We start from the raw sequence: 19,691 nt of genomic DNA, 5'->3' as shown, positions 1-19,691 counted from the left end.
AATAAAAAAATGTCATTGTGTTTATTTTTTCCGAGCCGTTACTTTTTTCTTTTTGTTCTCTATTTACTTTTTTCCTACATTTCTTTCTTTTGGCTTTTTTCTAACATTTTCCTTCTTTTTTCTCTTCCTTTTGTTTCTTTTTTTCTCAGGTTTTCACTACTTTTTCATTTTGGCATTTTTTTCTTTTTTGTTCTATTCCCCCCTTCCTTTAAGTCATTTTGTGCATAATTCAACATAATATTTAGTCATGTTGGCATTAAAGAAGCAAAAACAACCCGAAGAGCCGTTTAGGACCCGAAATAGCCAGTTCCTTTTAGTGAGCCGAGCCGAAGAAGCCGGTTCTCAACTAACTTTGCTCAAGTTCGTTCTACTTCGACTCGACTTCAAAATACCGCATTTAGGACACAACGTCAGGGGAACTCGTGTATTTTGACTTTCATGCACTGTAACTTTGACTTAAGTCGCTTCTTAATTAGTAATTTCGAGCCCTCATTTTTGAGCGCTGGCTCGATTTTCTTGTGCGCTGAGAATGGGCGAGCAGTGCGCAATTGCGCACGTGCGCAACTTAGAGGGAACACTGGTCATAATGCATATTGCTCTGTCAAGTCAAGTCAAGTCATTTTGATTTGTGACACCCTTAATCACAAAGAGTCTCAAAAGGCTGCACAGCTTATTACACAGACTATGTTTCAGACTATTGTGACAGTATCCCCTGATCTGGAACCAACATGAAAGCAAGGAAAAACCCCCAAAAATCAACATGAGGAAAATGAAGAAACCTTGAGAAGGGAGCGCACATGTGGTATCCCCCTTTCCAGGATGACCAGGCAAAAATGGATGTTGCAATTACAAATATTCCACAGTGTGTCATCTCCATTTTTCGTAACCCAGGGATGATTCCATTTACAATGGGAAAATAAAGACATCTTGTAATCGTGACGTATTTAAACTCCTTTGTCTTGTGACTGCCCTGTGTTGCAATAATCTCCAATGTTCTGTTCTGTTATTAAAATGAAACTGTGAAAATAATATATACTTTTACACGAAACTGTAAAGACATACCTTGTGAATTTCTGTTTATGAATTGCTGCCGCTCAATGCCACAGTACTTATTTTCATTGCACTATTTAGTTGTTAATTGCAATATTTTAACGACTTCATATTTACAACTTATGCTATTGGCCTCGTGTTAATGAGTTATGCTAATGGGTACATGCTAAAACGTGATGCTAACAGCTAAATGCTAACTGCTTCATGTAAAAAATTTTTGGTAATGGCAATATTTTAATGACTTCATATTTGCAAATCACGCTACTGGACTCATGTTAATGAGTTATGCTAATGAATACATGCTAAAAAGTGATGCTAACGGCTAAATGCTAACTTCTTCATGCTGAAATATTATTCTAATGCTAACATGCTAACAACTCAGCAAATTGAATGGGTTCAATGCATTCCGGATGGGCCAATTCAAATAGAATGGCTCATTACTTTTGAGCATGTACATTTTAAATGTTTGTAAAGTAAAATAACTGTGTTATTACACTGTTATGACCATGAATGTGATTTTTAGACCTCCACAAGGCAAATCCTTGTTGCTAACGCTTATGGGCTCATCTGAAATGAACTTTTTGGCCTATTTATTCTGGCTAAAATGTTTTGGTGTGTGACACGAGTTCATGGAGCATACTTGACTGAATAGCCATGATTAGATAGATGGATAGATAGATAGATACTTTGTTCATCCCCGAAGGGAAATTCACATTTCCAGCAGCATCCCTGAGCTGAGAACAATCGAAAATAACACAATAAAAACTAAAAACATTCGTCCACTTCATTTAGAAATTGAGTTAGATTTACTGCCTTAAAACATGAGTCAACACACCTTGCAATGGCAATTGTTTTGAATATGGTAAAAGTTATCTAAAATCCAAATTTCGAGTTGAAATAATATTAAATTGTTTGTTTGTTCAACAAGATAAAGCAACTTTTCTTAAATGAATAATGTAACGTGAGTTGTTTTGACTCAGTGTCAAGTTTAAACAACAAATGATCATGAATTGAACAACTTGTTTGACTGAACCTTGTGTGTGGGAACAAAGCTTATCTTTCAGTTGTGTTTACTCATATTTTTTAGATAGATAGATAGTTTATTCATCCTCGCAGGGAAATTCACATTTCCAGCAGCATCCCTTCGCTGAGAACAATACAATAATGAGGCAAAAAGAATACAATATACAAATACCCATTGTGACGTGCTAATAACCACTGTAGCGTGTTGTATAGAGTATTTAAATAGTGCTACATAAAATACACACTGCAATAAAAGTACGGTAATATGCAATGTAGGAGGTGTAGTTTAATGTGGGCCTTTACTCTGCCGGGTGGAGTTAAAGAGCCTCATGGCATGAGGAAGAAAAGATCTCTTCAGTCTGTCCGTTGTACAAGACTGTGACAGCAGTCTGTCGCTGAAGCTGCTCTTCCGTCTGGATATAATGCTATGTAGTGGATGCGATGAATTGTCCACGATGGACCGCAGATTTTTCAGTGCCCCTCTCTCGGCTACTGTTGTCAGGCCGTCCGGCTCTGTGCCCACAAGAGAGCTCGCTTTCCTCGCCAGTTTATTGAGACGAGAGGCATCCTTCTTCTTGACGCTGCCTCCCCGACACGCTGCCGCATAGAAGAGGGCGCTTGCCACTACTGTCTCCTAGAATATTTTCAGGAGCTTTTTTAAGGCAGCAATTGAACTTCAATTCTTAAATTGAACCACATAGATTTTTATTACAGTTTAAGTGCACCTAAGTCCCATGTAGAGAGCCTAATGTGTTATCTATTTATGGAGAGGGTCATATATATATATTGTGTAGTGCTTCCTGCCAAGCCAACCTAATAGCATACCTAAAGAGTGTATCGTATAATATTTGATTTATTAAAAAAAAAAAAAGTAGGATAAGTTGTAGCCTGTGTTGTATGTGGTGTGCTTGATTATTGGTGACTTGACTCCTCCCTATTAGCATCATTCCACATTATCACTGTGTAAACTATTGTGTCCCAAAATAAGACCAGAGGACAAGTTTCTTCAAATGCAAAAGGATACATTCTTGTTTTCTTCCAGTTTGTTCTTTTCAATGTTTCACAAGATTGTAACAAAAATACAACTATTTACACATTAACACATAGAACTTGTCAAGTCAAATTTATTTTTGCCAAAATCCGACTCCCCTGCTAAAATGAACCCTGTTTGAGATACAGACTTGTGTCTTTTAGAGTAACTTTCTGCGGCATAAATAAGTCAGCACAGTGAATTTTGGGGTTATTCAGAGTTTTTATTTGATAGTTAGGGGCGGGGGTGGATTTTACATGCCAAAATCCGACTCCCCTGCTTAAATAGACTCTGTTCGAGATACAGACTTGTAACTTCTAGAGTAACCTTCTGTGGCATAAATAAGTGAGCGCAGTGAATTTGAAGAATTTCAGACGTTTCTCATAATATTACTATTATTAATAGTAGTCATAAAACGAACTAGATTTGTCCAACACCTATTCAGTAACACATCACAAAATGGAGGTATTCCTCCGTCGTTGGATCCCAAAACCAAAAAAACATCATAGGTTTAAAGCGTGTCAGTGGAAAATTGCACAGATTCTGATTTCACACCAGTTCTTTGTCCGTACTTCATCCGGCTGGTGGTCCGCTAAGACTAAAGGCAAGACTCCTCCGACAGTAAATCAGAACACCACTAAGAACAACATCATTTCTGTATAACAACTCGATGAACAAATACATGAATATGTCTAGACGTAAATCATTGTTTTCAGATATATGGAGACGTCTCGGTAGTTACCGCCAAATCGTGAACTTGATTGAAATAATAATGTGATGAAGTTGTGACTGTAAATCTCCATATACTGTACACACATTTCAGTATTCCAACACCTGACATGTCGTCGGTATCCTCGAGGTGGCAGGATTCCTCATCTCACGTCTACAAAGCGGCCACAACAGACAACATTTTCAAAACTTGAAGAATATTTCCTCCAGATAGGACTACTCAGGCCTTCCTCTGTAGTATGTGTACTTTCAAATGTTGGAACATATCAGAATGATTCGTCAAATCTTGACCACAATCTAAACACTTTAAAGAACGTTCCCCTTTGTGAGCTCTTATGTGTCGGACCAAATTTAACGTTTGAGTGACAATGTCCCCACAAATGAAGCACCGATAGGGATTGTCCTCTGCGTGTGTTATCATGTGTGCTTCCATATCTCTTTTGTATGTGAAAGCTTGACTGCAAAATGAGCAAGGAAACTGTTTTTCCCCCGTGTGCATTCTCATGTGTCTGGTCATATCGGATTTTTCAGGAAATGCTTTTCTGCAAACGGAGCAAGAAAAGGGTTTTTCCCCCGTGTGCCTTCTCATGTGTTTGATTAAATTACACTTTTGAGAAAATGCCGCTTTGCACACAGGGCAGGAAAAGGGTTTTTCCCCCGTGTGCGCTCTCATGTGTCTGGTCAAACAGGGCTGACGAGAAAACGCTTTGCTGCAAACCGAACAAGAAAAGATTTTTTCCTTCGTGTGCGTTCTCATGTGTTTGCTCAAAAGATCTTTGCCAGAAAACGCTTTATTGCAAAGAGAGCAAGAAAAGGGGTTTTCTCCTGTGTGCGTCCTCATGTGTAGAATCCAAATACTTTTGTTAGAAAATGCCTTTCGGCACACTGAGCAAGAGAAAGGTTTCTCCTTTGTATGTTTCCTCATGTGTGCGATCAAATGAGACTTGCCAGGAAACGCCTTTCCGCAAACGGAGCAACGTTGGGCCAGACGTTTACGACAAACCCCGCAGCAGTGGGCTTCGTCCTTCTCTTTAGGATTCCGAAAATTCACAAAGCTTTCACCGCAAACCGAGCAGTCCACGGTTTCTTCGCCGGAACCGCTTCTCTTTTTGGAACTTTCCAGCTGTCGGGAGTCTTGTTTGCAATGTGCGCTGCTGTCTGCGTCATCGCTGTCTGACAGGGGAGCCAAGTCTTCATCTGGTGGGGGTCCTTCGGACCTTCTGCCACTTTCATCCTGGAGCCGTTGGGGGCACTCGGCAGGGTCTTCCTCTTCGCCCGCACTCTTGATAGGGCAGACATCCCACTCCTCTTTTTCGGTTTTAACGCGAGGAAGCTGAAGCTCTTGTTCTTCTACTTTGACGGGGGGCAGCTGAGGCTTCTTCCGCTCCAAGCTCCGACATAGATCTTCCGGAGGACCTTCACCCTGGCGATTTAGAAGGGGACGGATATCTGAAAGACACAATGTTCAGGTTTCGCTCATCAAACCGGTGGTTGTTTGATACAAGCTTTTACAAAAAAGAAAAAAAGCACTAAAGCACACATGGATATGGTTTCGCTTGTCCTAAGCCGGGCCTGCAGGTGTTAAAGCCCCAAGCAGCCTCAGTCTGACCAATTCATCTGATTTGAGAGATCAAGCCTGAAGCAAACCCGAACTTTCATAGGAGAAAGGAATTTTGGCTCATGTTTAAACACACTCAGGTTATTAACCCTTTAACGTTCCGACGGCCCGCCAGCATGACGGTTGACAAGCAAAGTCGTGTCTTCACGATATCACCGGTCACTGACATCGGTCATGCCACAGACTTTACCCTGAGGAGGAGACTGAGATGGAGGTTGATGCCGACGAAGAGGTCACCTCCGAGTGAACTACGTTCTTCGTATTGGTTCTGGACTTTTATCATTTCCACTAGAAAGCTTCAATTCTTGGGATTTACGATACGATGACCATTACAAAAGATACTCATCAAAGAAACATCACCATCAGTGTGAAACAGGATACCCGAAAACTATCAAGCTGGGATAGCTCACTAATACATCTGCTGGGTCGTCAGTTCATGAGATGATATTCTGCTAACATGGACTCGTTGAATCCAGGACTGTCCAGGGAATCCTACTGTGTAAAATACTGACTTCAAACCACACCATCATGCCGACAGATCCGCCTAATAGCATTTCTGCATCGATCCTTGTCGCAATCCGTCTGTTTCACAAACAAATAGACTCGGAAAATTCTTTCCAATTTTGCCGTTAGCCTCTGAAAAGGTCAGATTGACGCGGCTCTCGGCCAATAGCTGGCTTTTTTTACGGTCCACAGCCCGCATTAGCCCGCATTAGCCCGCATTAGCCTATTGTTAAAACGGGTATCGCCTCTTTTAGCTCCAAATATCTTTATCCAGTAGTATGTAAGTCGTCGTAAATGATGATTGACACATTGACAGGATCAAAATCTGCATCAGCCCATGGGCCAAAGGAGTCCCATACAAGGCTCACAAGAATGCATCGGACATCCTGAGGTTTCTCTGGAGGCTCGTGGAAACAGTATGAAAGAAGATACCAAAAATGTGGTGTCAAGGAGAGGAAAACGCAAAACTTGGGCCGGTTCCGTCTCATCTTCCAACTAAACGTTGAAGGCAAACTCTCCTTTAGTGTCATCGCACAGAGAATAGGCAAGTATCTGCTAAGAAATGAGTACATCTGTACAGGAGGTAGGAATATCGAGGAGTATCTGTGTGTTTAGAACTTTCCAACATGGTCTGGTACCAAATCCAAATGGCAGAGAGGAAGGGTCTCCACGTCGTCTTCCTTGACCTTGCCAATGCCTTTGTCTCGGTGCCTCGTGAACTCTTGTGGTCAGCCTTGAACTTCCTACTTCCAGGACGTACCGTTCTTCTGCACCGCCTCTGACTTTACCACCACCTGGCAGTGTTTGGAGGTAAGCCTCGTGGCAGGATGCACCATCTTACCCATGGCATTCGCAATGACAATGGAGGTCATCGTCCGTGCTCCAAAGTGGGTGGTAGGTGGCCAGCAAATGGACTCTGGCCGGCGCTTCCCCCACTCAGAGCCCACACGGATGAAATTAAAACCGTACCACTACTGTCCCATGCAGCGGGAGGCATCTGAGAAAACTTGAAGAGTACATCAGTAAGGCCCGTACGACGATAAAACCATCCAAGATTTGAAATGATTCATCGAAAATGACCCAAGAGCCCAGGCAGGTGGTAGGACGCAAGCATTCAGGAGAAAGACCGGGTGCAACAACTGCGCAAGTGTTCTACAGTCCATCAACATCACCCGGAAAGAGAAATCAAACATTTACAGAAATTGGCCGAGGTAAAATCCACAGTTGCAGAGGTTTTATAGCTGTAAACAGGTTTTGGAAACGCCTAGTCCTACCCTTGGAAAAATATGTATATGAAATGAAATGATCTGCATTTCTATAGCGCTTTTCAAGTCAATGACTTCCCAAAGCGCTTTACAATGTGCTTCACATTTCCCAATAGCGGCCGTGCAGCCATGTGAGGCGCTAACGTGCTTATTGGGGGTATTAGGGGTTCAGTGTCTTACCCAAGGACACTTCGACACGTAACACGGACGAGCCGGGATTCGAACTGAGATCCCTTGATCCCAAGACGAGCGCTCTACCTCCTGAGCTACTGCCGCCCCAATATATGTATATACCTGTATGTAACGGGTGTAATGATAACTTTTGTTTTGTTGAAATTACTGCTGAAATGTGTACGTATAGTTTATGTAGTGTCCTGCAATGACAAGTCCAACAGTGCCACCTGCTGGTATGGAGCAAGGTTTAGTTTAGCTTCTGATTTAATGACTGGAAGGCGGAAATTGTTAGCAGTCTCCAGCGCGCTGCTAACAGTAAGCCACGATTTTTTGGTGCTCCGCAAAAAGTTTGTTGACAACATTAAAACCACAACTGACAAAACTTGCGACATACACAGTAATGTAATTGATGTTGTCCAGCTGTTTGGATTTATTTTTGTTTTGTTTCTGTTGTGCTAAAATGTTAATTCCCTTTATAGAGATCAAAACCAGCAGAAAAGCTAATGTTCACGTTAGTTTTGCTGTACACGTTAGTTTTACTGTACAATGTACTCTACTGATATGCTAATTACCCTCAAAGATGTTGAGAACCAGCGGAGGTGCTAACCACATGGTGCGTGTGTGTATGTTGTGTCGCTCATTACAGAAAGTGAATTTTCTTACCGGGATGAATAAAGTATCTATCTATCTAAATTGTTCCCGTTTTTACTCGTTATTGTAATTATTTATGTTTTCACAAATATATAAAAAGGATGATGTTGGTTATAATTCAGATTAAAAAATATGTCGAGTTGAATTCATTGTAAGTTAAAACCGCTATCCTATCATTTGTTAAAAGTATCTTGTTAAAATGATTGTAATGGTTGATTTTCTGAACTGTATTGTATGTCAACTGAAAAGAAAATTATTTGTTTGATATTGTTAGCAGTCTTCAGCGCGCTGCCAACAATGTCGAGAACCAGCGGAGGTGCTAACCACACGGTGCGTGTATGTTGTGTCGCTCATAGCAGCAACTGGAATAAAAGCCTCATCGTCCAGTCCAGCCTGAACGGGGATCCTTGGTGGGACGGCTACACCGCAGTTCCATAAATACAATGTTTTGTTTTTCAGAACGCGATCAAAATTTTGATACGGTACCGGGTAAGGCTTCAAGCTATTGTTTTCCAGCTAAGATGGTCACGCTAGACTCTTGCAGACATTTGATTGTAAGGCGAGAATAAGAACCTTCGATTTCTGTGTGCTCCACAATTCAGATGACTCAATGTTTGCAGCACTTGCAGTGACGATACCAGTTTTGGAGAAAACTTAAGAGTGTTACCTCTCAAAAGAGGTACAAATCTCTCATCTGTTCAAGAACAGCATTCGATGGACTTGGGGTACGTCTGAGATCGGGATCTCGGGCCAATTTGACAAGAACGGTAAAGGGTGAATTCATTGAAACGGGAGAGCAAATCCTGAAGGATTCAGAGTCGGACATTTGCGAGCAGACCTTGGAGCCGGATCGCCACTTGAGTCTTGCACAGCGCTTCAAGTTGTCGTCTTTGTCGGTCAATTTCCTCCTCGTACGAGACGATCCTTTCTTCGAAAAGTCCAAAAATGTCCTCGGCTGCAGCGAGGAGGCGCTCCCTTACCAACTCCTTTAACATTTTAGCGTGCAAAAAAAAGAGCAGATAATGAGCGTTATTTGGTCCCCGTCGTGCTGCTTTGGAGCAAAATTCATCAAAAAGTGCCCACTTCCGCCTTATTCTTCTCTGCTTTTACATTTAAGAATGAATTCTTTGCTGCCACCTTGTGTTCACGAGTGGAGGTCGTACCCATGCAGTCTGGCATTTCAGGTTCTCAGCACCGCTCAAATAAGTCCCAAGATTTCCCCTCGGGAGAACTTTTGAGCGGTCCCCTTTTCCTAGGGGTGGCCAGACATTTTCCACTTTCCACAAAGTTGGTACACCTTTTCGTGGCCAAATGCAAGCACTTTTCAAGCACCTTTCGCGCCAATTTTTCAACGACCTTCACTGTACTACCGCTAACATCAAATTATTTTGTCCATCAATAAAACTTTTTTCCGTTGATGACTAAAATAAAGTTACCATCATGCTGCCAGCGCTATTTTGCTGTTCCTATTAATGATCTTCGATCCTTTTTTTCCAATTGGCTCCTATGAAAGGACATCAGGAGGTAGAGCGATCGTTTTAGGATTAAGGGATCCCAGTTCGAATCCCGGCTCGTCCGTGTTACATGCCGAAGTGTCCTTGGGTAAGACACTGAAACCCCAATACCCCCAATAAGCAGGTTAGCAGCCTTACATGGCTGCACAGATCATGGCCGCTATTGGGAAATGTGAAGCACAATGTAAAGCGCTTTGGGAAGTCATTGACTTGAAAAGCGCTATAGAAATGCAGATCGTTTCATTTCAAATGCAAAAATGCAGATCATTTCATTTCATTACATCAATTCTGCCATTCTGCTTGGATTTTACACATTTTCATCTATATCTGGGAATATTTTCTCATCTCATCTCATCAGCCGTACCGCTTATCCTTATTAGGGTCGCGGGGGGCTGGAGCCCATCCCAGCCATCTCCGGGCAGTGGGCAGGGGACACCCTGAACTGGTTGCCAGCCAATCGCAGGGCACACAGGGACAGACAACTCATTCGCTCATTCACACCTAGGGACAATTTGGACCGGCCAATTTACCTGAAATGCATGTTTTTGGAACGTGGGAGGAAACCCACGCAAGCACGGGGAGAACATACAAACTCCGCACAGGATGTCTGGAGCTGGATTTGAACCCACGACAGGTTCCCGTGACATGAACCGTGCCGCACAAGCGCTAACCACTGCGCCGCCGTGCTGCCCGGAATATTTTCTCTCTCATATATTTTAAGGGATGCCCTGCAAAACATGACCAAATACTAAATAATTTGGTGCAAACATTTTATTATTATTGAACGACACCCTGGCCACAAGAATCGACGGTTTTGATAGCAGGGCTCTCAGAACCATCGAGAACATCAGGTGGCCCCAGCGAGTCTCCAATAAAGAGCTCAGAGCCCGCACGTGCCAGCCCCGAGCATCTTCCTGGGTCGCACAACGCCGCACCCGCCGGTTTGGCCATGTCCTTCGTCTACCACCAGACCATCCGACACGAGCCGTTCTCCGGTTTGACCCAAAGGCCGCAGGCTGGAGACGACCACGAGGGAAACCCCGCACGCGATGGCTCGACGTCGTTGCGGGCGACCTCCAACAACACGGAGTTGCCGTAGAGGATGCAGAACAGCTGGCACAAGACCGCCAGCATTGGAAAAACCTGGTTCATCTGGTCGGCTCAACGCACAGGGACGGGACCCCCCGACCTTCGCTGGAGCAATAAGTAAGTAAGTAAGATAACATATCATTTAAAACAAAAACATGGCACCTATTTCAAGCATTTGAATCATTCAAGCATTTTTGTCATCCATGTTAAGTTGCAGATATCAGATTTTTTTTCGACGCGATTATTATGATTATTATTTGAAAAGACAACAATAACATTCGATTTTCACTCTACTTTATTGTTGTTTCATGTTTACATGTGATTATTACAAATTTTCTAGTGTTCTTTAACATAGTCATATGTAGCACTCTTATTCGTCTGCTGCTTTCGAAGGAATGAGATCACGTAAAGTTCGAGATTATGATTGCCGGGTCTCGTTCAAAGCTTTTTCCGGTGCAGAACGGCGAAAAAGACGATGATAAAAACCAGAGATAATTCGGCTACATTTTATCGGCAAAACTTTGTTCACATAAAAATTTCGGCGAGCCAAAAGAGCCAGTTTTCTAAATAGAGCTCTCTTCTTGTTGGCGACCAGTAGAGGGCTGTCATGCTTCACAACTTAGACAAGGCACCAAAACGGGCCTGTTTTACGCACTTATTTCATTTTCTTCTTCAATTCTTGCAAAGTCCATCGTGTGAGATTGCCAAGAAAAATGGCAACAAATTCCAAGACTTCACCCAACATTCGAACATTTTCCTTACCTTCAAAACACCAGCGTAAAAAAGATTTCAACCCCAAAAGTGTCATCAAAAGGTTCATGATTTGCAAATGGGTGTGAGGCGTTATTTCACGACGTGTATCCAAATGAAATTGTGCCTATTTTTATTCGCCTTTTAGGGCTCAGGAGGTAGAGCGCTCGTCTTGGGATCAAGAGATCGCAGGTTCGATTCCCGGTTACTCCGTGCTATATGTCCAAGTGTCCTTGGGCAAGACACTGAATCCCTAATGCCCCCAATAAGCAAGTCGGCATGGCCGCTATTGGTGTGTGAGTTTGTGTGTGTGTGTGAACGGGTAAGTGTGAAGCACATTGTAAAGCCGTTTGGGAGCTCTTCATTGCTATATAAATGCAGACCATTTACCATTCTTTTTTTTTTACCATTTATTCACTCGATTGTAGAAGTCTATTTTGAAAAGCATCGACACGCCTCCGGTGACTGACCCGACACCCGTTAACCTTTACCAACGCTTTAGAGCACAGGTGTCGAACAGGCGGCCCGCGGGCCAAATCAGACCCGCTAAGGGATTGAATCCGGCCCACGAGACAACACTCAGAGAAGCGCAAGAGAAAAACAAGCTGCAGGTTGAATTGTAGCCACTTGATTTTGCCAAAGCCAGGTGCCTCCAACAAAGACGCCGTCGTCGTCTCTCTCTCTCTTCCTCCTTTTTCTCTCACTCTCCATCTCTCTCCTTCACTCCTGCCTCTTTAACTCTTTCTCTCTCTATTTTTTTACCTTCTTTTGCGCTCTCTTCCTTTTTTTCCTTTTCTCTCTTTTTCTATCTCTCTTGCTTTACCCTTCTCTCTTTCTATTTCTCTTTGGATTTCTTTCGCCCTCTCTCACGATTTCCCTTTTTATCTCGGCTTCTTACGTTCTCTCTCTTTGTTTCTCTCTATTTTTTTTTTCTCTCGTACTTGTCCCACACACTCTCTTGTTCTCTCCCTCTCTTTCTCCTATTTCTTTCTCTTTTTCTTTCTCAATCCACCGGTCCGGCCCCCGAGAGAATGTCTGTTCTATCGTGTGGCCCCCGAGTTAAAATGAGTTTACAATGTGATCCCAAAGACTCTTGCGTCCTCCTTGGAAGACAAGCGGGTAAACCACCAGAAGACCAGGTTTGTCTACGAAGGGGCTAAGGTATCCGAGGGGGGCAACTATGTAGCGGCTCCCCTGGGCCCAGGACGGGAAGATGCTGGCGTTTGCTCCAGAGATCGGTTCTTTCTCGAAGGGGGGGGAAAGATCCAGGAGCGTGCGCTCTCTCTACCCCCCCCACCTCATATTTGGTTTCACCCGAAGCCAGCGCAACAAACGATTCGCCGTCGTGTTGCCGGGCAGGAATATTTTCTTTAGACACTCGATGAAATCGTGTCATAAACTCATCTAAAGGATGAAGAATTGACACCAGGTTTATCGTTTAGTCCTTTCGTTCCCGTAAGAGAATTTCCTTCAGCTCCCCCTCGCAAACATGCCATTTTCTCCAGCCCCGAAAAGAGAATCGTTTTGCCGGCCAAGAAGAACCTTTTCTTGCACGTTTAAGGAATGCTTTGTTTTTATTCAACGTTCCAAACAAAATCAAAAATACTGTAGAAATACTAAAGTAAAATAAAAAAAATAAAGTAAAAAAAATAACAATCATGAATCGTTTGATTCAATAGAAAGGGGAGACTGGTTGGTATACTGCATTTTACATCTTTTGGACTTGAGGAATGTTTTTTACCCCCAAAAACTTTTTGTGATCTTTAGCAACGGAATACAAAAAAATACTGCAATACCTGTCCGAACGATACTGACTTCATATTAAAATGAGTGTGCACGCTTAAGAAAAACCCTTCAGTTGCTTACTTTGTGATAACGCATGTACCTAAAAATCGCAAATGGGAAGGAGGAAAAAAAAAAAAAAGTTTTTTTTTTTTTTTTTTAATTAGCAGACCGACAACGCCTCTCTTGTTTTTTCCAGGTTTTTATTCCTTTTTTTATATGGGGTGGGATTTACAGATAGAAATGTGCATGAAAAACATCATTTGGCAAACAGCTTTTTGTCGTTGTGGAAAGATGATTGACAGCAGTGTTTCCGTTTCGCTTCCAGTCACACTCGACGATCTCGATTGGACACGACACACCCGAATCACTTTATTAGGGACACCTGGGTGTCCTCTTAGTGTCTCTTAAGTTTTCAGTTTGCCGCATGAAAGAGATAGTCATCAGTCTTTTCACTTATCAATATTTAGAGTGTCTGTTCTGTCGCTGATTTGTGCCCAGAATATTCTGTGATAAAAATGTTTAGGATAACTGCTCATCTTACAGCTTTTGTCTTGAACGACCTACTGTCTTACAACCTAGATATAAACAAACGCGTACGGGAAGAAAACAGCTTTCCTCTTCACTACTGATGCAATTTTTGAAAAACGTGATTAAAGAAATCCCTTAAAGGTACAGCGGACCGTCAGACTGTTGATCATTTTTTCATGATTTCACCGGTCAATGAAATCCCTCATGCCACATATTATTGGAATACTTAGAGTCAACGAATTTTAGATCTGATTTCAAAATGGACCCATCACACAATCATCACCATTAATCTGAAACAATATAACCAAAATCTATAAAGCCGGTAATCCTCACCCTAAAGTGCTGTGATATTCTACTCACTAATATGGTGAGGTTACATTCACGAGAGTCAAGTGAATCCAAAATATTTCCTCCAAAACAAACGCAAATGCCAAATGATGACAACAAATCCGCCTAAATGCATATTTGCAACGTTTGACGAGCCTTCTCGTAATAGGTTCGTTTCGCTCCACCCTTCCCCTTTAAAAATAATAAAAATTGGCCAATTGCAGGCTTATTTTCCACAGTCAACAGCGGCCTGTATTGATAAAACAAACATGGTCTCCTTTAGCTCCGAATATCTTTAACGAGTAGGAACTGAATCAAATGAGGATCGACTCATTGGTTAGCCAGTCAAACGTCCGACACGAACGTTTGCAATTTTACGATGCGTATTCAAATCAGAGCCAAAAATATACGTGAGTAAATGCGACCCGGGATCCATTTTTACGCGCGATTATCAAACGCAAGTGTGCACAATCAGTGAGTGACTTCAGCAAAGAGAAGTCAAACATTTACAATTCTTGCAAAATGTCTAAAATCTGGCCAAAGTAAAATCAACGGTTGTAGAGGTTTTAGTACTGTAATCCGGTCGTCTCCAAATGGCCACTTTTGGAGACGCCTAGACCTACATTTACAACAATCAGTAAAATACATTGTTTTGTTCTTCAGAGACGGATCAAGTACGACCTAGGACCAGGTAAGGCCTAGAGCTATTGTCCCAGCTGTTTTCTATCCGAGAAGCCTATGCTACACTCTTCTGCAGGCATTTGTATATAAAAAAAATCGGGTGGGAATAAAAACCTTCTATTTCTGTGTGTTCCAACTCGGCTGACTCAATGTTAGTAGCACTCGCAGTGATAGGGACAAACCGTTGAGAGTGTGTGTCCTTACAAAAGAGACACAAAGCCTCCGTATTCTCCAAGAACAGCATAGAATGGACTTTGGGTACCTCTTGGATCGGGATTCGAGGCCAATTTGACAGGAACGTTAAATGTGATTATTGTTGGCAGCGTATGGTTATTAGTAATAGTTTTACCGTAAAATCATCTCGAAAAGTACGAGGACAGCGCAGGTGTACCTAATAAAGTCTGGTCTTCTGGGTGCCGCGGTCTCAAGGTGTGGTCAGGCTGACGTAGAGTTGTCTGGCCACCTCCTCGGTGCGCTCAGAGTCGTCCGGATATTGCGCTCGGAGCTCCTCGTTGGCCACGTAGTGCGTGAGAGCAAACTCGCAGAAGTATCGGCCCACCTCCGGGTGCAGCATCTCCAGGGGGACCGGGTGGGGTTCCAGGTTCTCTGGGATAAAAACAAAAGCGCAGGTGACATTTTTGTGAAAAGACGTCACTTCCAATAGGATACTGACCGGCACACTGGAAAAAGGCACCTTGGTGGGCTTCCGACGGGTCCTTGACCTTTTTTGTGATCTTCGGCCGTAGTATCGATAAAAATACCGCAAATACTATCCGAACGATCGTGATTTAATGCCAAAAATATAGACATTTTTGGGAATTGATTTGCAAATGTGCACATTGAAGAACAATCATCCAGTTGCTTACTTTATCTTTAGGCAACTTGGTGGGCTACTAAGCTATTTTATAGTTTTGCGCTCGTCAGCTGCGGAATCTAAGAATTGAGGGCAATCAAACCAGCTTCCTGAAGGCTCGATGGGCCCCCGGGCTGCCAGTTTGAGACGCCCCCTTTTTAGCCATGAAGTTTCCTTCTTCTCTTTTGCAACATGTTCAAAACTGAGTTTTGTATATTTTCAAATGATTTATGTATCGAAGTGTTTGGACCTCATTATTATTTTTTTATGATGGGTATCTGTATTTTGACATGCGTGTTCATCAAGGCATTCACGTACCGTAAATTCAAGATTTTAACACAGCGCTTTGAGCTGCGATCCGTCGTCAAAAATACCTTGTCAATTCAAGTAGTTGTGTAATACAGTAAAATGCTCGGGGTACAGTGGAACCTGGGTTTTCGAACGCCTCTCAGTTCGAACCAATCGGAGTCCGAGCAAAAATTTCGAGAAATTCTTGCTTCGCTTTTTGGTCAAAAAATAAGAGTTTGAACGCCGGTAATGCGTGAGTGCGTACGCTAGGGTGCCATGCTGAGCGGCGTACGGGTCTTTCAGCCCCTTATTATGCCTCCGAAGAAAGTCAGTGCAAGCATCAAAGTTGATACAGGTGAAAAAAGAAAAGTAGTGCGTACAACTATTGCATTTAAGAAAGAAATAATAGCAAAATATGAAGGAGGTGTGCGAGCGTCTGATCCTCTCCCCACCGTCCACCTGCGCCTTCTGCTGACCAACACAAAGGTAAGAATTCCTATTCATAATTCTTTTCTTTATCCTTTTTTTTTAAATTTTGACACGTTCATGTTAGCGTCATCTTTCGTACGGAAGATGACGATAACGCAAACGATTAAAACGATTGACATTATTTTTAATGGGAAAAATGATTTCGGTGATCGAACACATCGGTTTTCGAACAGGGTTCTGGAACGGATTATGCTCGAGAACCCAGGTTCCGCTGTACTCTGAAAACTCACCAAACAGGATATATATTTTTAGCTAAAAACATTTAAATAACAAAATAGTACGTCGTAGTATTATTAATGTGTAATATGTGTGCATATGCTTAAATTACATAGGCACAATATACATTCTTTCTAATAAGGCGACTACTTGCCCACGATAAATGCGATTTAAACTCGTCAACAGAATAGCGTTTAGCGTCTACGGGGTCTTAGCTGGAATATATCTTAATAAACTCATTATAAAGACAAAGATGGCTTTTTTGTTTTAATGACGTTCGTCAATATTTCTTAATAAACACATGATACAAACTACGATGGCGATGCTCGTCCTATCGGAAGAGCAGCGAAAGAAAATCGGAGTTTGCGTTCACGTGAAAGGGAGCGAGACACCGGTGTGTCGTCTTGGTCCGTGTGTGCAGATTTACAGCTTAACAAGTTGTCAACCTTCATTGAAGAGGCCTTAACACACGCAAAATGCATTGTAAAAACAAAGAATTTATTGCTAATGGACCACAGACACTAAAATTGAGACGCTTGCCATTTAAACACTCGTTTGGGGACTTGCTTGGGCAGATTTCCATCTTAACAGGTTGTCAGCTTTCATTGAATAGGCCTTAACACACGAACACACGCAAAGGTGCGAAAACCGTTGTAAAAACAAAGTCAAGTCATGTTTATTTGTGACACCCTCAATCACAGAGTCTCAAAGGGCTGCACAGATTAAAAACTATTGCAAACTACATACTATTATGACTTGGGGTTATTCTTTTGTGCCGCAATCACCTTGGAAAAATGGGCTGATTTTGCAGAGGCAGGGGCTGCTTTATACTTTAACAAGCTATCACACCAGGTTTGACGGAAAACCTCAAGCTCGGTAGCGCGCCGTTTTCTTTCAGATTTCCTGCAGTCTTGTTTAAGCCATCTCGTTTCATCAGTGAACCAAGGCGTGCGTCTTTTAGGTCGTGATTTAAGCCGTAGGGGCGCTACTGAGTCAAGAATTTATTGCTAAAGGATGACAAACACTGAAAATAGAGACGCTCCACTTAGTGCGACGCTATTAAGACACTCGTTTGGAGACTTGCTTGGGCAGATTCCCATCTTAACGAGTTGTCAACCTTGATTGAATAGGCCTGAACACACGTACACATGCAAAAAAATCGTTGTAAAAACAAAGAATTTGTTGCTAAAGGACGACAAACACTGAAAATGGAGGCGCGACGCTCGTTTGGGGACTTGCTTGGGCAGATTCCCATCTTAACGAGTTGTCAATCTTAATTGAATAGGCATTCGGCACAAACGCGCACAAGAATGCACAAAAAGGAACATCAATGGAGAGCGCCGATTCCGATGCGTATCGCACGCATGACAAAGAGGTCGAGAGGAGACACGAGCAACGTGCGCAACGACTTTCACAGAAAATCAAAATGTATTTTCATGAGCAACATAGAATACTTGGTCAAGCTCTCTGGTGCCCCTCTCAAATTTCTATCTATCTATCTACGTTGGTCATATCCATCAAGAGGGGTGACCGACAGCGAGACAAACACGTATGCAAAAACAAGGAAAAGAAAAAAAGTAAAAGAAGTAGCATAAAACACAAAAACATTGATCATGGCCAACCCAAATGCCCAAACACCTAAACAAGTTAGGCACCTCTGCACCTAAGTCGGTCATGCTTCCGTCCCTCCAAATGAAACGGGACACAAGAAAGCGGCCGTCTCACTCCGGTCAGGTTCAACAGCAGAGCCCGACAGCTTTCACTGGTTTACCCCCGCCGTATCATACAGGTTCCCTCCATCCTTTAGAACCCGTCCAATCATCCCACTATCCGTTCACAATCATTCGTATCCCGAACAAGAGCTCTAGCTTCCACTAGATTTAGACCACTTTCCTGCTCCATCCATCCACGTCCATCGCGGCCTTGCTCTCGGTCTCCTTCCATTGACTTCTGCTCTGTAGATCCTCATCCATCCTCTCCATGATTCCAAACCAACCCAGTACTCTCTTTTTCAAAAGCTTGCTCAGTTCCACGACTACTCCAGTTCTGTCTCACAATTTCATTTTTCAATCTATCCAATCTTGTCACTCCTAACGTACTCAAGCATTTCATCTCAAAAACATTTCATTTCCTTCTCAAATCTGCGTTCAGGCTCCAAGTCTGCACCGTACAACACAGTCGGCACACTTACTCAAAAGACTTGTATATAAAAAAAAAAAAAATCTTTAACTCTAGCGAAAGTCGGATCCACTATAACTCACGTCAAAACTTTTTTGAATGAATGAAAACTTTATTCGAACATCAAAATAAAAACAGAACAAAAACAATAACTCAAAAACAAAATAATGTGACATAATATGTTCGAAAAGGGGGAGTCAGAAGCAAATGCTAATATTTCCTACCCCTTCATCTTCCCTATTAAATACACCAATGATATAACAATTGTAATGATATTAATAATAACAGTTATGATATAACAATAGCAACAATAACACAAAGTTAACTAGACGCACTATTCCCAAATTCTCGTATCACTCATACCCCATCTTCTTCATCTCTGTATTCCGCCAGGAATGTTTTTGTGTATTTAAATTTGAACACGTGAATAGTCGGACATTGTTGGATCTGGTCTTGTAATATGTTCCAAAGTTTGACTCCGCACACAGACACACACATACTTTTCCTGGTGGTTCTCACCTTTTGGATTAGGAATTTACGACAGCCACTTTAATTATAATTTCCCTCTTTCCAAATGAATCATTGATGGATGTTTTCTGGCACTATGCTTTTGTTGACCTTAAATAGCAGTTGTGCTGTGAAAAATTGGACTAAATCATCCAATTTGAATCATTTGGACTGCAGGAATAAAATAGGAGTATGATCTCGATATCCCACCCTGTGTATGGTTCTAATGACACGTTTTTGGACTTTTGAAAATGTAAACTAAAGTTGGAGCAGGTTTAAATCTCGTCGGATCCACTTTACCTTGACTTAAGCGGTTTAAACACCGTTTGGAGCTGGTTTGAATGGCATCGAACGCACTTTAACTCGAGTTAGGGATGCTTTAACTTGAGTTCAAAGCAGCTTTCATTGGAGTGAGAGCAGCTTAGGTCAAGGTGAAGGAAAG

At 42.3% G+C, this 19,691-nt stretch overlaps 2 protein-coding genes across 5 annotated transcripts in view; both read right to left on the bottom strand.

Annotated features, from left to right (window-relative positions):
• Window positions 1-2,854: 2,854 nt before the first annotated feature.
• LOC148366522 (uncharacterized) lies at window positions 2,855-9,125 on the bottom strand. The gene is made up of 2 exons (XM_088336985.1): window positions 8,883-9,125; window positions 2,855-5,281 (listed from the first exon to the last, which is right to left on the bottom strand). The coding sequence occupies exons 1-2, from the start codon at window positions 9,037-9,039 to the stop codon at window positions 4,053-4,055; spliced, it is 1,386 nt and encodes a 461-aa protein (XP_088193111.1). The 5' UTR covers window positions 9,040-9,125; the 3' UTR covers window positions 2,855-4,052.
• fbxo21 (F-box protein 21) overlaps window positions 5,146-19,691 on the bottom strand; it is a 27,655-nt gene continuing 13,109 nt past the window's right edge. For 2 of the 4 annotated variants that reach the window (XM_088336981.1, XM_088336984.1), the window contains one exon: window positions 15,081-15,324. In XM_088336981.1, the coding sequence (XP_088193107.1) occupies window positions 15,143-15,324 (182 nt within the window). In that variant the 3' untranslated portion in view covers window positions 15,081-15,142. Of the gene's footprint in view, window positions 5,282-10,306; window positions 10,753-15,080; window positions 15,325-19,691 lie in introns of those variants that run through there. The other 2 variants (XM_088336982.1, XM_088336983.1) reach the window with 2 other exon arrangements.

Source organism: Urocampus carinirostris, chromosome 5 (assembly GCF_059441175.1).
Source record: "Urocampus carinirostris isolate Australia breed hairy pipefish chromosome 5, RoL_Ucar_1.0, whole genome shotgun sequence".
NCBI classification, from domain to species: Eukaryota; Metazoa; Chordata; class Actinopteri; order Syngnathiformes; family Syngnathidae; genus Urocampus; species Urocampus carinirostris.
This window is presented reverse-complemented; position numbering and strand designations above follow the sequence as displayed.

Coding starts and splice junctions, on each gene's coding strand:
- LOC148366522 (XM_088336985.1), bottom strand. CDS start 9,039: ATGTTAAAGGAGTTGGTAAGGGAGCGCCTCCTCGCTGCAGCCGAGGAC. Junction 5,282..8,882: donor AGTGGCGATCCGGCTCCAAG/GTCTGCTCGCAA, acceptor TGTGTCTTTCAG/ATATCCGTCCCCTTCTAAAT.